The 18,014-nt window shown below is 38.9% G+C and overlaps 1 protein-coding gene across 1 annotated transcript in view; it reads right to left on the bottom strand.

The window, feature by feature from the left end:
* SPPL3 (signal peptide peptidase like 3) overlaps positions 1-18,014 on the bottom strand; it is a 119,733-nt gene that overhangs the window by 8,244 nt on the left and 93,475 nt on the right. Inside the window, exons 3-6 of the mRNA XM_079943391.1 lie at positions 11,122-11,210; positions 4,065-4,184; positions 3,216-3,294; positions 2,186-2,298 (exon numbers count right to left, since the gene is read on the bottom strand). Coding sequence (XP_079799517.1) covers positions 2,186-2,298; positions 3,216-3,294; positions 4,065-4,184; positions 11,122-11,210 — 401 coding nt within the window. The remainder of the gene's footprint in view (positions 1-2,185; positions 2,299-3,215; positions 3,295-4,064; positions 4,185-11,121; positions 11,211-18,014) is intronic.

The following is an 18,014-nucleotide window of genomic DNA, read 5'->3' as shown; positions in this document are numbered from 1 at the left end:
TAAAATTGACTTTTGTGTTTCAGCTTCCTTCCCTTCTGAAACACCAAGAAAGGAAAAGGTGAACAGACTTTGTGGAGCAGAGCAGTTAGATAAAATTTCATGAGATTAGTAAAGCAAACTATGAAAATAAGAGAAGTAATAAGGACTAAATGAAAAAAGAGGTGGAGATGGTTACAGGGTCTTAAATAAAAGTCTAACAATGTCTTAAGGGAGAGAACAGAAGAATAATGGCGGACTCTGAGAAATGTCCTTCTATCAAAACAACTATCAAGATGTTTTGATAGTACGTATGAAATATACACAGGAGTTCTGTGACTGTGGTTAGTCACTTCTCAGAACCTGTTTCCTCTTCTGTAAAATAAGAACAATACTAGTACCTACTTCAAAGAGCTGTATTCAGGATTACATGAGAAAGTCCATGTAAAACACCCAGCAGAGTGCCCAGTGCATAAAAAGCACTCAATAAATGTTAGCTATTAGTACCTTTATAAAATGATATAGACATGTATTTATATTATTACACAAAAGAAATCTCTATCATATACAACATATTACATGACATACATTATATATTCCACATATATTTATATATAATATGGATATTATATTACAGTATAATTCCATTTATATTAAGAAAGTATAGTCTACACAAAAATTTGTATTCCAGTTTTCACAGTAGCATTATTCACAATAGCCAAAAAAGTGGAAACAACTGATGAATGGATAAATAAAATTAATGCATCTATACAATTAAACAGTATTTGGCCATAAAAAGGAATGGAGTACTGATACAAGTTACAACATGGATGAACCTTGAAAACATTATGCTGAGTGAAAGAAGGCAGACACAAAAGGTCATATGTAATTTTATTTATGCAAAATGTCCACAAGAGGCAAATTCACAGAGATAGAAAGTAGATTAGTGGATGCCCGGGGCTGGGGTGGAGGGAATGGGGAAGTGACTGCTACTGGCTGTGGGTTTTGGAGGGTGGATGTGAGGATGCTCTAAAACTGATTGTAGGGGACCTCTCTGGTGGCGCAGAGGATAAGACTCCGTGTTCCCAATGTAGGGGGCCCAGGTTCAACTATATCCCACATGCATGCCGCAACTAAGAGTTCACATGCCACAACTGAGGCGCCAGTGAGCCGCAACTAAGACCGAGCGCAACCGAAATACATTTAAAAAACAAACAACAAAACAAACCGGGGACTTCCCTGGGGGCACAGTGGTTAAGAAGCCACCTGCCAATGCACGGGACACGGGTTTGAGCCCTGGTCCAGGAAGATCCCACATGCCGCGGAGCAACTAAGCCCGTGTGCCACAACTACTTAGCCTGTGCTCTAGAGCCCATGAGCCACAACTACTGAGCCCACGTGCCACAACTACTGAAGCCCACGTGCCTAGAGCCTGTGTTCTGCAACAAGGGAAGCCACCGCAATGAGAAGCCTGCGCACTGCAATGAAGAGAAGCCCCCACTCAGCAACGAAGACCAGCCCCTGCTCAGCAACGAAGACCCAATGCAGCCAAAAATAAAAAAAAAATTAAAAAAACAAAAAAAACCCCAAACTGATTGTAGTGTAGGTTGCACAACTCTGCAAATATGCTAAAAACCACCGAATCGTACACTTCATTTTTTAAAATAAGTTAATTAATTAATTAATTAATTTTGGCTGCACTGGGTCTTCATTGCTGCATGCAGGCTTTCTCAAGTTGCAGTGAGTGGGAGCTACTCTTCGTTGCGGTGTGCAGGCTTCTCACTACGGTGGCTTCTCTTTGTTGCAGAGCACGGCCTCTAGGCACACGGGCTTCAGTAGCTGTGGCTCGCGGGCTTCGCTGCTCCATGACATGTGGGATCTTCCTGGACCAGGGCTCGAACAGGAGTCCCCTGCATTGGCAGGCGGATTCTTAACCACTGCACCACCAGGGAAGTCCCCCGAATTGTACACTTTAAATAGGTAAATTGTATGGTATGTGAATTACATCCCCAAAAAGCTGTTATTAAAAAAGATCTTAAGAATGTAGGTAAAAATAATGAAAAATCTGATACATAACGCCATCTGTGGACACCTAATTTTCATGGTAATCAGAAGTACCACTACTAAAACACAGAAAGTAGAGGAAGAGAGGACAAATTTAACCATAAATGATATTAAAATTTCAACTTGTCACATAGTAGTTACTTACCATCCATGAGAAGCCAATGGCCAGTGAGAACCCAGATGAGGACGAGCATGACAGACAGAGAGAATGATAGTAATTCAGCAGCAGTGAAACGCCCACAACAACCAAAGGAAATCCTGGAAAATACACAACATGTATTGGACTAATGGACAATAAATTATATTCAATAATCAAACTCTCCTTTGGTTCTTCATTATCAGAATTTGTGATGGCCAGATTAAAATAGTAGGCAATACCTAGATACCCAGAAATCCAAAATACCCAAATCTCTCTGGAAAAAACTACAGAAAGTTCAAAGGAATTATACTTCTGCATCCATTAGATAATGTACTTTTTATCCCAAGTTATCAACATGGGATGGGTATTGAGAAGTTTAAAGTGATAATATCTTTAGAAAATCTAAATGTAGGGGAAATTCTAATTCTTATGAGGAAAACAAAATGAAGAAAGTCAACAATTCAATTCATTAAGCAAAGATGAATAAAATTAAGATGGTACATCTATGGTTATCACTAATTCCTGGGAAAATCAGCTGCCCCAAGTGACTGATTTCCTAAGTGCATACAGCATTCTCCATTAGCACAGCATTTTGTTTCCATGGAGCAACGGCTTTAGGAGTTAAAGTGTGAACACTGGGATTAAACCCCAGTGGCTGGTATATATTCTAGGTCATCAAAGACGAAAGGCAAAGAATGTTTGAGTCAAGCACTATTTTCATATTCCATTAACTAGTAAAGGAATGAAAACGTTGCTTCAAAAGAAAACTCATCTTTCAATATAATCAAAGCAAGGAAGCATATTACAGTGACTCTGACTTCCTAAGATTTGTTTATATTTCCTCTGCTACGAAAAGGTGCAAAAAGAAGTACTATCTTACAGTTTTAAAAAAATCAAACATTTCACTTTCCAGTCTTCTGGCATTTGTGTGCTTCAGTCAATACCAAAAATTTAGACCCCTAATACTGCTATCAAGTATGAGACAAAAACATACATATACAAGTTTACAATTTAGAGGAAAATCCCAAGTCCTTACTTGTTCTGAGGTGAACAGGGTCTTGTTAAATACTGGCACATCGGGAGAAGAAGAAAAGCAAAAGCTATCGTTGCAAGAACTAGAGAAAGAAAACGTATGGTTATTTTTTTGTTGTTTATTATTTTACTAAGCATAAGAAAAATGGCATGACTTATGGAAACAATCATTGCCCAGAATACTTTTCTCGACAAGTGCATACAATAGTATTAATTAACTAGAGAAGAAAAGTATCTTTCTTTAGCACCACACAGACAACCTCTTAAAAAAAGATTACCTGATTTGAAGTAGGGGTAGCATTGGTAGGTTTTCTCTTTCTCACCTATCTCAACAAGAAATGATAAACAGCGGGCCAGGGTATGATCTAACAAGTCTAGCATTTTGATGTTTCACACATGTCCATCGTCGCTCAGCTTGAAAACGGTCAGATAGCTGACAGTCGAATTGCTGTGATCAGCTATGAGTGTTTCTATCGGCAGAAACATGGGTAGGGGTTGCCAACGACTACTCTGCCAACTGGACTTTCTGGTAACCTAGCAGACAAGGAGCCACAGCCAAAGCAATTCTGCTCTGGTGCCACAAAGCTCATGAGTTTTCAACCCCTGGCCTTTCATTCAGATTGGGTTGGCAGGTCTGAATGGATGATACAGGTATCAAGTATCTTGCAGGACTGAACTGATGATACAGGTATCAAGTGGTTCAAGGAGGAGTTGGGGGAGAAAAAGCCAGACTTATGAAGAAAAACTTGCACAGTGCAGTGTATAAATCTTAATTTTTGAATGATGATTTTAAAAAAGTTTTAAAAATTTCCTTTCAGCTTAATGTTAAGATCAGATAGAGGAACTCATTTACCTGCTGTACATATTGTAAAAACTACTTGAACTGAGTCAAAGAAGAAGAACATTACTAGGAGAGAGACAGATGCTCCAATTGGAAGGAACAGGGCCTGGGTAGAGTCAATAGTTTGGATACCTGAAAGAGAAAAAGGGACATATCAACGACTTACCTAATAGACACTGTACCCATGTACTTCAGATACATTAACTCATAAAATGCAGACAGTTCTAGGGATTAGTATATAAAATATAGATTATCTAGGCCCTTGGATTCTCTCCTTCCCAGTGAAGACTGTGAGCTCCTTGCTGTCCTCATAGTGCCTTTATTATAGTAGGTGCCCAAGAAATACTTGTTGAATTGACTTACTACCTCCTGGTGCTACCATCTGGATGACAGGGTGCCAAAACAAACAAACAGCAAACAAGAACATTAAGAGGCAGTAAAAATTCATTTTAGTCAATTTGAGTACATCTGTGGTCCTGTATATATAGGTTTGGTAAGAGAGGTGGTTTAAACCCCCTGACTAAAATAATTTCTCATCATCTGTGGATTTAATGTACTCATGTTCATTCTTTCCCATTGTTGCTAATAGTTGAGGACTGACTTTGGTGGGGGAGGGGGGGAGAACAAGATATATCTGGAAACAGTAAATCAAAAACATTTCTTTGTGGGAACATTTTAAAGAGTAAATAGGAGATAAATGGGGGAACCAGAAGCTCTTGGGATAGAGCAGGATTTAGCACAGTGGTTCTCAAGTCTTGGCTGCTCATTAGAATCACCTGGACGGCTTTAAAAAAATCACAGTGCCCGGGCCCAACCCCAGAGCCAACTAAACTGAAATCTCAAGGGTTAGTAGGTCCAGGAAAAACTCCCCACAAGATTTTATTTTGGGGGCTTCCCTGGTGGCACAGTGGTTAAGAATCCACCTGCCAGTGCAGGGGACACAGGTTCGAGCTCTGGTCCGGGAAGATCCCACATGCCGCGGAGCAACTAAGATCGTGCACCACAACTACTGAGCCTGCACCCTAGAGCCTGTGAGCCACAGCTACTGAGCCCACGTGCCACAACTGCTGAAGCCTGCACGCTTAGGGCCCATGCTTCCCAACAAGAGAAGCCACCACAATGAGAGGCCCGCGCACTGAAACGAAGAATAGTCCCTGCTCGCCAGCTAGAGAAAGCCTGCGCACATCAACGAAGACCCAATGCAGCCAAAAATTAATAAATAAATTAAAAACAAAAACTGCTCATCAGTATTCAAATTTACCTGTCCTCAAGAAAGCTATTTAGGGATTTTTGTGAAATGAATATTAAATATTTCTACAAAACAAAATTGCTTCTTATTGGCTAGGTAGATGAGTCAAATAATTCACTAAGGAATAGGGCAATTCAACTTCAGAAGAGTGAGCCATGTGTCAAGACAAACAGAAATGATCTGGTGAAGAGTCTGACCTGAACTGCAGTCAAACCCATTCATCTTGGCCCATGGATAGGTTTTTTTTTTTTTTGGGGGGGGGGGGGGGCGCATATCTTAAAGTATCTTATGGGCATTTGTAAGGCAAAACTCTATGAAATCTCTAACTAAATTTCACCTAGGTTTTTTTTTGAGTGCTCTACAATAGTTCAAAGAACTACTTGAGGGAGCTAGATTTCAGATGCCTTTCACAACAGAAAATAATGTTTTCTCAAATAAATGATTATTTGTTATATAAGAAACAAATCTTTTTAAAAAGATCTATAAATCTGAAAATACACACCCACACCCCCCTCCTTCTGTAAAACAAAGCATCATATAGTCTACAGATTAATTATACTGGTTTAAAATATGAGAAGAAAAAAATCAAATGGCTAGAACAAAGACTGTTTACTAAGGCAGGCATATGAGAAGTATTTGTTTATAATCAATCTAAATTTTACGAGTTCAGTCTGCAATTAAAATGCGAAACAGAATACAAAGAACCTTTCTAGAATATTAGATAGACTGCACAGATTTTTGTTTTTTGAAAGCACAGATTTTAAACCAGTAAGTATTAGACATTATTTCCATTAGTTTTACAGAAGGACTGCCCAAGAGAGTCTATCAAACAGCAATGTCACAGGGCAAGTGAAGCTCCTTTAGTTGCTTACAATATGTTACCAAAAATAATGTACACAACTTTAATACTGCACTTCCTAAAGGTCTGGAAATAATGGTCCTGAAGGGGAAAGAGCTAATTAATTAGAAATTTTAGCCAAACTCCAGTGACAAAACAGAACAGAGCAAAAGCAAAAGAGAGCAGCCATAATTGGGCAGACTTACTCAACTGCAGTGGCTTTACCTTTAAAGGGAAAATCAACGTAAGAAATAGGCATGATGAGGGAATTAAAAATTATGTACAGAGACATTATTTTTTGTATTTAGTGAACAGGTTGCAGAGCAATACACCAATGTAGTACTGATAACTGTTTATGAAAGTTACTGATTTTGCACCTCCATGAGAGAAGCAAGGATGTTTTTTTTAAAACTCATTTCCAGAGCTTATGGGGTTTGCAGTCTAGGTGGGGAGATTAAGATGTGTTTCTCTATTAAGATGTGTTTCTCTATTAATGAAGAGAATTCAACTGTACATCTCCATCAGTCTTCACAGTTCAAATAAATTATAGGGGAAGCCTAGTAAAGAACTTCAAGGTATCAGATAATTGGAGGTGGGGGGGGGTTGTTTTTGTTGTTGTTGTTTAAACCCTCTTAATGCTAATTAGATGAAGGAGTGGTGTGCCAGAAGGGGAAAATTTCTATATAGGTTTCCTGGGGCAGATTCAGGGATAAGATGGGAGTTAGAACAAGGTTAGGGAAAATCAGAGAGGACCTGGAAGGAACTCCCTCCCCTCCACTTTCTAACCGTCTTTACTGTAAAACATACACACATACAGAAAAGTACATGAAACAAAGATGTAGAGTTCACTGAATCATCACATGGCTAATACCACCCAAGAAAGAGAACTTGCCAAGGCCAAAAGTCTTTCTTGTGTCCCTCCCAATCACTGCTCTTTCTCTTTCCCCCAAAGGGAACTACTATTATATCCTGGCTTTTACGGTACTTTTTATTTGCTTTGTTTTCTACCAAGCATGCATCCTAAAATACTAATATTTATTTTGCCTGTTTCCTGAACTTACTATATACACTGAATTATGTAGTATGTATTTTTTTGTGTCTGGCTTCTTTCACTCAACATTGTTAGAAACATCCACGCTGTTATACATAGCTGTAGTTCATTAAGTTTCATGTCTTTTTCACAAATTCCTTGATTCGTATTTTGGGAGTAGGCAACTGCAACTTTTAAAAAACATCTATCTACTTTCTTCTTCATTAATTAGTTTGTAACACTTGGCAAAATCTTAACACTAAAGTCATACCCTCCTTTTCTTAGAACTCCCCCCAATTCTTCTTGTTAATCTTCATTGTTAAGCATTTCAATCTCCTCAGCACCTACGCCATCTCATGTTTCTGTTCATTTTTCTGGCTATTATTATTTCTTTGATTTTTGATGACTGCATCCCGTTTTCCATGCCACCCCTTCAAACTGGAATGATACCATGTTCCATAATCAAGTACTGGCCTTCTCTGCAATGGCCGTTTCTTTCATTATGTTTTTCCTGATTATGTGGAAGTGGACTGCATTCTGTCCTGGTCTGTGCTTATCCTTTTTGGTATCCATGGCCCAGATTAGGCACTGAAGAAATAACTTTTGTTGAGGATAATTTTAGCACAACACAAGAGGTAGATTCAAGGAAATTACCATTAAACAACCACCAACTACTCTTTAGATGCTGATTAACAATGAGAAATACAAAACTGATGTTACCAGGTAAATTCCTTCCACTGCACGGACTGACTTAACCATTTATTTGAGGATAAAATGGTACTTAGATACATACTACTGATTTCTTTTAGGTTTATGTGATGCAATGCACAACAGATTTGTAATCTGGTTTAAGTACATCATTTGTATATATGCTATATAACAGGAATTTAAAGGAGTTTCAAGTGTATGTAGTGATTTGGTTTAAACTATTGATAGAAGGTAAGCTGCTATGTAATAATTTAACCCTAAAATTGGATACTGACACTGGGTTTTACCTGGTTCCTGTGAAGTTACTGGTATGGTATTTTACTTAATATAAGGATCTGTGTCATCAGTTTTTGTGTGTGTGTGTCATAAGTTTAAGAAAAGGCTCATTATATTTAAATGATTCTACTTACTGTATTTGTCATGCCCACTTTACATTGCTGGGGACAATGAAACACATTTAACTCAGTGAAAATTGGGCAAGTATAATTTAGTTGATGGGGTAGAAAATGAAACAGATATTAAGTGATCTCTTTTCAATTTAGTTTCTAAGATCCTCCATCAATATTCTATTAACTTTATGTTAGATCTCCAGTCTTTCCTCCCTATTAGGCAGTGACCTTGATTTGTCCTACAAGTCACGCTTATTCTCCTCCTCTGTGCCTGTATTATATGCTCTTCCCACCTGGAGGAACTTCTCCAGCAATCCAAGTTCACTGTTTCATGTCAAATTCACTTTCTCCAGGAGAGTCCCTTACTAAGTTGACCCACTGTTGCTCACTTTGGCTTGCCTTTCTCTTTTTTCTCTTTGTACATGGATGTCAAAATGACTTCCCTCTGGTGCTTACTCTGATCTATTGATAGTAGATTCTGAGGCTATGGTAAGGGTCCATAAGAAAAAGTACCTGCTCTAGGTATAGTGTGGAAAGTGGTATTTGCTCTGTCTTAGCACTTTATTAACACCTTGGGAAGTATTTTGGCCACACTGCCTGCGTGACAGCTTGAGTACCAGCTCTTGTACTTTCGCATCTTTCAAAGTACCTAATAAATGCCAAGCGCATGGTAGGTACCCAATATCAATCTCTTAGTATTATCAAATCAAGTCTCCTTACTTCTAAATTCAGTTCTCTTTCTATAATAAGCATTACCAATTTTCTAGTACAATTTACATACCATAAAATTTACCCAGTTTAAGTGTGTAATTCAATACTTTTTTTTTTGTAAGTTTACCAAGTGTGAAACCATCACTATAATCTAGTTTTAGAACATCTTCATCACCTCAAGAAGATTCCTCATGCCAGTTTACTGTTAATTCTCCTTCCCATCCCTTGCCCCAAGCAACCATGAATCTGTTTTCTGTCTCTATATAGTTGCCTTTTTGGAAATTTCATATAAATGGACTCATACAATATGTAGTTTTTCTATCTGACTATTTTTACTTAATTTTTTTTTACTTAATTTATTTAGTTAGTTATTTTTGGCTGCGTTGGGTCTTTGTTGCTGCACGCGGGCTTTCTTTTTTCTAGTTGCGGCGAGCAGGGGCTACTCTTCCTTGCACTGCACAGGTCTCTCATTGCGGTGGCTTCTCTTGTTGTGGAGCACGGGCTCTAGGCGCGCGGGCTTCATTAGTTGTGGCACGTGGGCTCAGTAGTTGTGGCTCACAGACTTTAGACCGCAGGCTCAGTAGTTGTGGCACACGGGCTTAGTTGCTCTGCAGCATGTGGGGTCTTCCCGGACCAGGGCTCGAACCCATGGCCCGTGCATTGGCAGGCGGATTCTTAACCACTGCGCCACCAGCGAAGCCCTACTTAACAATTTTTTAAAAAATTAATTTATTTTATTTTTGGTTGCACTGGGTGTTTGCTGCTGCGTGTGGGCTTTCTCTAGTTGCGGTGCGCGGTCTTCTCATCGTGGTGGCTTCTCATCTCAGAGCACGGGCTCTAGGCACACAGGCTTCAGTACTTGTTGCTTGCAGACTTAGTTGCTCCGCGGCACATGGGATCTTCCCGGACCAGGGCTCGAACCTGTGTCCCCTGCGTTGGCAGGCGGATTCTTAACCACTGCGCCACCAGGGAAGCCCTTAACAGTGTTCTGAGGTTCATCTATGTTGGAGCATATTTCAGTAATTAACTTTTTTTAATGCTGAATAGTATTCCATTGTATGGACATACCATCTTTTGTTTATCCATTAACTAGTTTATTGATCTTTCAGTTGCTTCTACTTTTTGGCTATGATGAATAATGCTGCTGAATACTTGCCATATAGCACACTTCTGTTTTTTCAAAGCAAACATTCTTTAAAATCTTAAGTATCAGAAAAGATACAATAGTTTTACAAGTACTTCAAGTAGCTATCTTTAAGAATCACTAAATGAATTTATGATCAACACCTACAAAATTATCAACCTCACCAAAGGATTTAAATGAAGTTATAAGCAGGCAGATACCCATCTATCCTGTTCGTCTTTAAGAAAATAAAGAGGGCTTCCCTGGTGGCGCAGTGGTTGGGAATCTGCCTGCCAATGCAGGGGACACGGGTTCAAGCCCTGGCCCGGGAAGATCCCACATGCCACGGAGCACCTAAGCCCGTGTGCCACAACTACTGAGCCTGTGCTCTAGAGCCCGTGAGCCACAACTACTGAAGCCTGTGTGCCTAGAGCCCACGCTCTGCAACAAGAGAAGCCACTGCAATGAGAAGCCCGCGCACCACAACAAAGAGTAGCCCCTGCTCGCCACAACGAGAGAAAGCCCGCACACAGCAACGAAGACCCAACGCAGCCAAAAACAATAAATAAAGTAAAATAAATCAATTTATTTAAAAAAAGAAAATAGGGCTTCCCTGGTGACACAGTGGTTGAGAGTCTGCCTGCCGATGCAGGGGACACGGGTTCGTGCCCCGTTCCGGGAGGATCCCACATGCCGCGGAGCGGCTTGGACCTGTGAGCCATGGCCGCTGAGCCTGCGCTCCGCAGTGGGAGAGGCCACAACAGTGAGAGGCCCGCGTACCGCAAAAAAAAAAAAAAAGAATCTTGGCAGCAAGCTTTTAGGCATGAATTAAAAGCAGTACACAAGAAATCTGTAATTCAGGTTCAGAACATAAGACTTTAACAAATTATACCATACAGATTTAATTTTATTATTATACCAAACATAATCCTTGAACCCAGTAAATTATCTACTGGGGTTATAGAAAGAATCAAATTAAGACAACTACATGTGAAAAGCTAATTGTCATAAAATGCCTTACTATTATTGGTGCTGTTGCCATTGAAAGACCCAGAAGAACTGTTACTGTCTTTCTCCTTATCTTGATTTTCAAAGTCCATATTAAGGGACCTGTGGGAAAAAATTGTATAAGTAAGTTTTAGTTTTACTTAAGCAGCAGACCAGAAAAGTCAGTAATGAGACATACTTTTAAATGCTAAAGCATTAGGAAAGAAAGGAAGATCTGTTTTGAACAGCTCTGCAAAACACTTCTTGATGCCACATTTAAAAAAACAATCTACATTCCTTACAGTGTCAGTTCAAGAGTTTTCTTGACTGCAGGTAAAAGCATTCCATTGTGGCTGAATATTCCAGCCGTATCTCTGTGTACAGCTTTAATTACTTCCTTATGCTAAATACCTAGAAGGAGAAATATTGGGTCAAAAGGCAAGCACAATTTTGAGACTTTTACATACCACACAATTGCTTCCAAAAAGGGTGGACCAATTCACTCTCTGAGAACAGTGTATAAGAGCACTTGTTTCTCTACACATTGCCAGCTCTCATTCAACAACACGGATTTGAGTTTTTGCCATATCTGGGAATATCCAAGGTAATGGAGAGACAATAGTGAGTAAAATAGGCTCTCATGTATTTTACATTCGAAGAGGGGGGAAACTGACAATAAACAAGAAAAATAAGTTAAATATAGGGTAAGCTAATGGTAAGAGCTAAGGAGAAAAGGCAGGAAATGGAGAGGGTAGATCTGAAATTTTAAACAGGGTAGGCAAGGGAAGGCCGCACTGGTGTGATTTCTGAGTCAAGACCTGAAGGAAGTAGACACAGACAATCTGGGGGACTAAAAATGCTGTCTCTGTCCTAATTTAGAATTCTTTAACTATTAAACAATTTTATGTACCTGAGCTTGCCCATTTCTCTTTCTGTGAACTAACTGTTCAAGTCCTTAGCTCACTTTCTACTACTGCGTTCCTTTAAAGTGTTTGTGTGTCCAAAAGAACTTCCTGTGATGGTGGAAATGTTCTGTACCTGCACTGACTTATTTGGTAGATATTAGCCACGTGAACACTTGAAATGTGGGAGCACAACTGAGGAACTGAATTCTACATTTTATTTCATTTTAATTAATTTAAATTTAAATAATTGGAGAGCTAAAACTATAAAACTTTAGACAAAATATTTGTGACCTTGGATTTGGCAGTGGATTCTTACATATGACACCAAACACACAAGTGAAAATTTGATAAACTGGACTTCATCAAAATTAAAACCTTGTGTGCTGCAAAGAACACTTTCAAAAAAATGAAAACACAACCCCAAAGGATGGGAGAAAATACGTGCTATTATGTATCTGATAAGGGCCTTACATTTAGAATACAGAAAGAACTCCTCCAATTCAATAAAAAAAAGACAACCCAATTAAAAAGTGGGCAGACTCTGAATAAATATTTCTCCAAAGAAGATAAACAAATAGCCAATGAGCACATGAAAAGTTCTTTTTTTTGTTTTTTACACATATATACATGTACATGAAATATTTTTATTGTTGTTTTACAAAAACAGGGTCATACTATTCACATTTTCTGCATCTTGCTTTTTTTGTATTTTATTTTACTTACTTTTTTATACAGCAGGTTCTCATTAGTCATCCATTTTATACACATCAGTGTATACATGTCAATCCCAATCTCCCAATTCAGCATACCACCACACCCACCCCCTGCTGCTTTCCCCCCTTGGTGTCCATACGTTTGTCCTCTACATCTGCGTCTCTATTTCTGCCCTGCAAACCAATTCATCTGTACCATTTTTCTAGGTTCCACATATATATGTTAATATACGATATTTGTTTTCCTCTTTCTGACTTACTTCACTCTGTATGACAGTCTCTAGATTCATCCACGTCTCTACAAATGACCCAATTTCGTTCCTTTTTATGGCTGAGTAATATTCGACTGTATATTGTACCACAACTTCTTTATCCATTCGTCTGTCGATGGGCATTTAGGTTGCTTCCATGACCTGGCTATTGTAAATAGCGCAGCAATGAACATAGGGGTGCATGTGTCTCTTTGAATTATGGTTTTCTCTGGGTATGTGCCCACTAGCGGGATTGCTGGGTCATATGGTAATTCTATTTTTAGTTTTTTAAGCAACCTCCGTACTGTTCTCCATAGTGGCTGTATCAATTTACATTCCCACCAACAGTGCAAGAGGGTTCCCTTTTCTCCTCCACACCCTCTCCAGCATTTGTTGTTTGTAAATTTTCTGATGATGCCCATTCTAACTGGTGTGAGGTGATACCTCATTTTAGTTTTGATTTACATTTCTCTAATAATTAGTGATGTTGAGCAGTTTTTCATGTGCTTCTTGGCCAGCTGTATGTCCTCTCTTTGGAGAAATGTCTATTTAGGTCTTCTGCCCATTTTTGGATTGGGTTGTTTGTTTTTTTAATATTGAGCTGCATGAGCTGTTTATATATTTTGGAGATTAATCCTTTATCCGTCGATTCATTTGCAAGTATTTTTTCCCATTCTGAGGGTTGTCTTTTTTTTTTTTTTTTTTGCGGTACACGGGCCTCTCACTGTTGTGGCCTCTCCTGTTGCGGAGCACAGGCTCCGGACGTGCAGGCTCAGCGGCCATGGCTCATGGGCCCAGCCGCTCCGCGGCATGTGGGATCTTCCCAGACCAGGGCATGAAAGCACGTCCCCTGTATCGGCAGGCGGACTCTCAACCACTGCGCCACCAGGGAAGCCCCTGAGGGTTATCTTTTTGTCTTGTTTGTAGTTTCCTTTGCTTTGCAAAAGCTTTTAAGTTTCATTAGGTCCTATTTGTTTATTTTTGTTTTTATTTCCATTACTCTACGAGGTGGATCAGAAAACATCTTGCTGTGATTTATGTTCAAGAGTGTTCTTCCTATGTTTTCCTCAAGAGTTTTATAGTGTCCGGTCTTACATTTAGGTTTCTAATCCATTTTGAGTTTATTTTTGTGTATGGTGTTAGGGAGTGTTCTAATTTCATTCTTTTACATGTAGCTGTCCATTCTTCCCAGCACCACTTACTGAAGAGACTGTCTTTTCTCCATTGTATATCCTTTCCTCCTTCGTCATAGATTAGTTGATCATAGGTGCGTGGGTTTATCTCTGGGCTTTCTATCCTGTTCCATTGATCTACATTTCTGTTTTTGTGCCAGTACCATATTGTCTTGATTACTGTACCTTTGTAGTATAGTCGGAAGTCAGGGAGTCTGATTCCTCCAGCTCTGTTTTTTTCCCTCAAGACTGCTTTGGCTATTCGGGGTCTTTTGTGTCTCCATACAAATTTTAAGATTTTTTGTTCTAGTTCTGTAAAAAATGCCATTGGCAATTTGATAGGGATTGCACTGAATCTGTAGATTGCTTGGGGTAGTCTAGTCATTTTCACAACATTGATTCTTCCAATCCAAGAACATGGTATATCTCTACATCTGCTGGTATCATCTTTAATTTCTTTCATCAGTGTCTTATAATTTTCTGCATACAGGTCTTTTGTCTCCCTAGGTAGGTTTATTCCTAGGTATTTTTTTCTTTTTGTTGCAGTGGTAAATGGGAGTGTTTCCTTAATTTCTTTCAGATATTTCATCATTAGTGTATAGGAATGCAAGAGATTTCTGTGCATTAATTTTGTATCTGCAACTTCACCAAATTCATTGATTAGCTCTAGTAGTTTTCTGATGGCATCTTTAGGATTCTCTATATATAGTATCATGTCATCTGCAAACAGTGACAGTTTTACTTCTTCTTCTCCAAATTGTATTCCTTCTCTTTTTCTTCTCCGATTGCCATGGCTAGGACTTTCAAAACTATGTTGAACAACAGTGGCGAGAGTGGACATCCTTGTCTTGTTCCTGATCTTAGAGGAACTGCTTTCAGTTTTTTACCACTGAGAATGATGTTTGCTGTGGGTTTGTCATATATGGACTTTATTATGTTGAGGTAGGTTCCCTCTATGCCCACTTTCTGGAGAGTTTTTATCATAAATGTGTGTTGAATTTTGTCAAAAGGTTTTTCTGCATCTATTGAGATGATCATATGGTTTTCATTCTTCAATTTGTTAATATGGTGTATCACACTGATTGATTTGCATATACTGAAGAATCCTTGCATCCCTGGGATAAATCCCACTTGATCATGGTGTATGATCCTTTTAAGGTGTTGTTGGATTCTGTTTGCTAGTATTTTGTTGAGGATTTTTGCATCAATATTCATCAGTGATATTGGTCTGTAATTTTCTTTTTTTGTAGTATCTTTGTCTGGTTTTGGTGTCAGGGTGATGGTGGCCTCACAGAATGAGTTTGGGAGTGTTCCTTCCTCTGCAATTTTTTGGAAGAGCTTGAGAAGGATGGGTGTTAGCTCTTCTCTAAATGTTAATTCACCTGTGAAGTCATCCGGTCCTGGACTTTTGTTTGTTGGAAGATTTTTAATCACAGTTTCAATTTCATTACTTGTGACTGGTCTGTTCATATTTTCTATTTCTTCCTGGTTCAGTCTTGGAGGGTTATACCTTTCTAAGAATTTGTCCACTTCTTCCAGGTTGTCCATTTTATTGGCACAGAGTTGCTTGTAGTAGTCTCTTAGGATGCTTTGTATTTCTGCGGTGTCTGTTGTAACTTTTCCTTTTTCATTTCTAATTTTATTGATTTGAGTCCTCTCCCTCTTTTTTTTTTTTTTTTTTGCGGTACACAGGGCTCTTACTGTTGTGGCCTCTCCCTTTGCGGAGCACAGGCTCCGGACGCGCAGGCTCAGCGGCCATGGCTCATGAGCCTAGCCGTTCCGTGGCATGTGGGATCTTCCCGGACCAGGGCACGAACCCGTGTCCCCTGCATCGGCAGGCGGACTCTCAACCACTGAGCCACCAGGGAAGCCCTTCCTCTTTTTCTTAATGAGTCTGGCTAATGGTTTATCAATTTTGTTTATCTTCTCAAAGAACCAGCTTTTAGTTTTATTGATCTTTGCTATTGTTTTCTTTGTTTCTATTTCATTTATTTCTGCTGTGATCTCTTTCCTTCTGCTAACTTTGGGTTTTGTTTGTTCTTCTTTCTCTAGTTCCTTTATGTGTAAGGTTAGATTGTTTATTCGAGATTTTTCTTGCTTCTTGAGGTAGGCTTGTGTAGCTATAAACTTCCCTCTTAGAACTGCTTTTGCTGCATCCCACAGGTTTTGGATCGTCGTGTTTTCATTGTCATTTGTCTCTAGGTATTTTTTTATTTCCTCTTTGAGATCTCTTGGTTATTTAGTAACGTATTGTTTAGCCTCCATGTGTTTGTGTTTTTTTTCCCCTTGTAATTGATTTCTAATCTCATAGCACTGTGGTCAGAAAAGATGCTTGATATGATTTCAATTTTCTTAAATTTACTGAGGCTTGATTTGTGACCCAAGATGTGATCTATCCTGGAGAATGTTCCATGCACACTTGAGAAGAAAGTGTAATCTGCTGTTTTTGGATGGAACGTCCTATAAATATCAATTAAATCTATCTGGTCTACTTTGTGTCATTTAAAGCTTGTGTTTCCTTGTTAATTTTCGTTTTGCATGATCTGTCCATTGGTGTAAGTGAGGTGTTAAGGTCCCCCACTATTGTGTTACTATCAATTTCCTATTTTATAGCTGTTAGCAGTTGCCTTATGTATTGAGGTGCTCCTATGTTGGGTGCATATATAATTGTTATATCTTCTTGGATTGATCCCTTGATCATTATGTAGTGTTCCTTCTTTGTCTCTTGTAACATTCTTTATTTTAAAGTCTCTTTTATCTGATATGAGTATTGCTACTCCAGCTTTCTTTTGATTTGCATTTGCATGGAATATCTTTTTCCATCCCCTCACTTTCTGTCTAAATGTGTCCCTAGGTCTGAAGTGGGTCTCTTGTAGACAGCATATATATGGGTCATGTTTTTGTATTCATTCAGCAAGCCTGTGTCTTTTGGTTGGAGCATTTAATCCATTCACGTTTAAGGTAATTATCGATATGTATGTTCCTATGACCATTTTCTGAATTGTTTTGGGTTTGTTTTTGTAGGTCCTTTTCTTCTCTTTTGTTTCCCACTTAGAGAAGTTCCTTTAGCATTTGTTGTAGAGCTGGTTTGGTGGTGCTGAATTCTCTAAGCATTTGCTTGTCTGCAAAGCTTTTGATTTCTCCATCGAATCTGAATGAGATCCTTGCCGGGTAGAGTAATCTTCGTTGTAGGTTCTTCCCTTTCATCACTTTATCATGCCACTCCCTTCTGGCTTGTAGAGTTTCTGCTGAGAAACTCTGTTAACCTTATGTGAGTTCCCTTGTATGTTATTTGTCATTTTTCCCTTGCTGCTTTCAATAATTTGTCTTTAATTTTTGCCAAATTGATTACTATGTGTCTCAGCGTGTTTCTCCTTGGGTTTATCCTGTATAGGACTCTCTGCACTTCCTGGACTTGGGTGGCTATTTCCTTTCCCATGTTAGGGAAGTTTTCGACTATAATCTCTTGAAATATTTTCTCGGGTCCTTTCTCTCTTCTCTTTCTGGGACCCCTGTAATGCGAATGTTGTTGTGTTTAATGTTGTCCCAGAGGTCTCTTAGGCTGCCTTCATTTCTTTTCATTCTTTTTTCTTTATTCTGTTCCACAGCAGTGAATTCCACCATTCTGTCTTCCAGGTCACTTACCTGTTCTTCTGCCTCAGTGATTCTGTTATTGATTTCTTCTAGTGTATTTTTCATTTCAGTTATTGTACTCTTCACCTCTGTATGTTCTTTAATTCTTCTAGATCTTTGTTAAACATTTCTTGCATCTTCTTGATCTTTGCCTCCATTCTTTTTCCAAGGTCCTGGATCATCTTCACCATCATTATTCTGAATATTTTTTTTCTGGAAGGTTGCCTATCTCCACTTCATTCAGTTGTTTTTC

This window comes from Stenella coeruleoalba, assembly GCF_951394435.1.
Source record: "Stenella coeruleoalba genome assembly, chromosome: 14".
NCBI lineage: Eukaryota > Metazoa > Chordata > Mammalia > Artiodactyla > Delphinidae > Stenella > Stenella coeruleoalba.
This window is presented reverse-complemented; position numbering and strand designations above follow the sequence as displayed.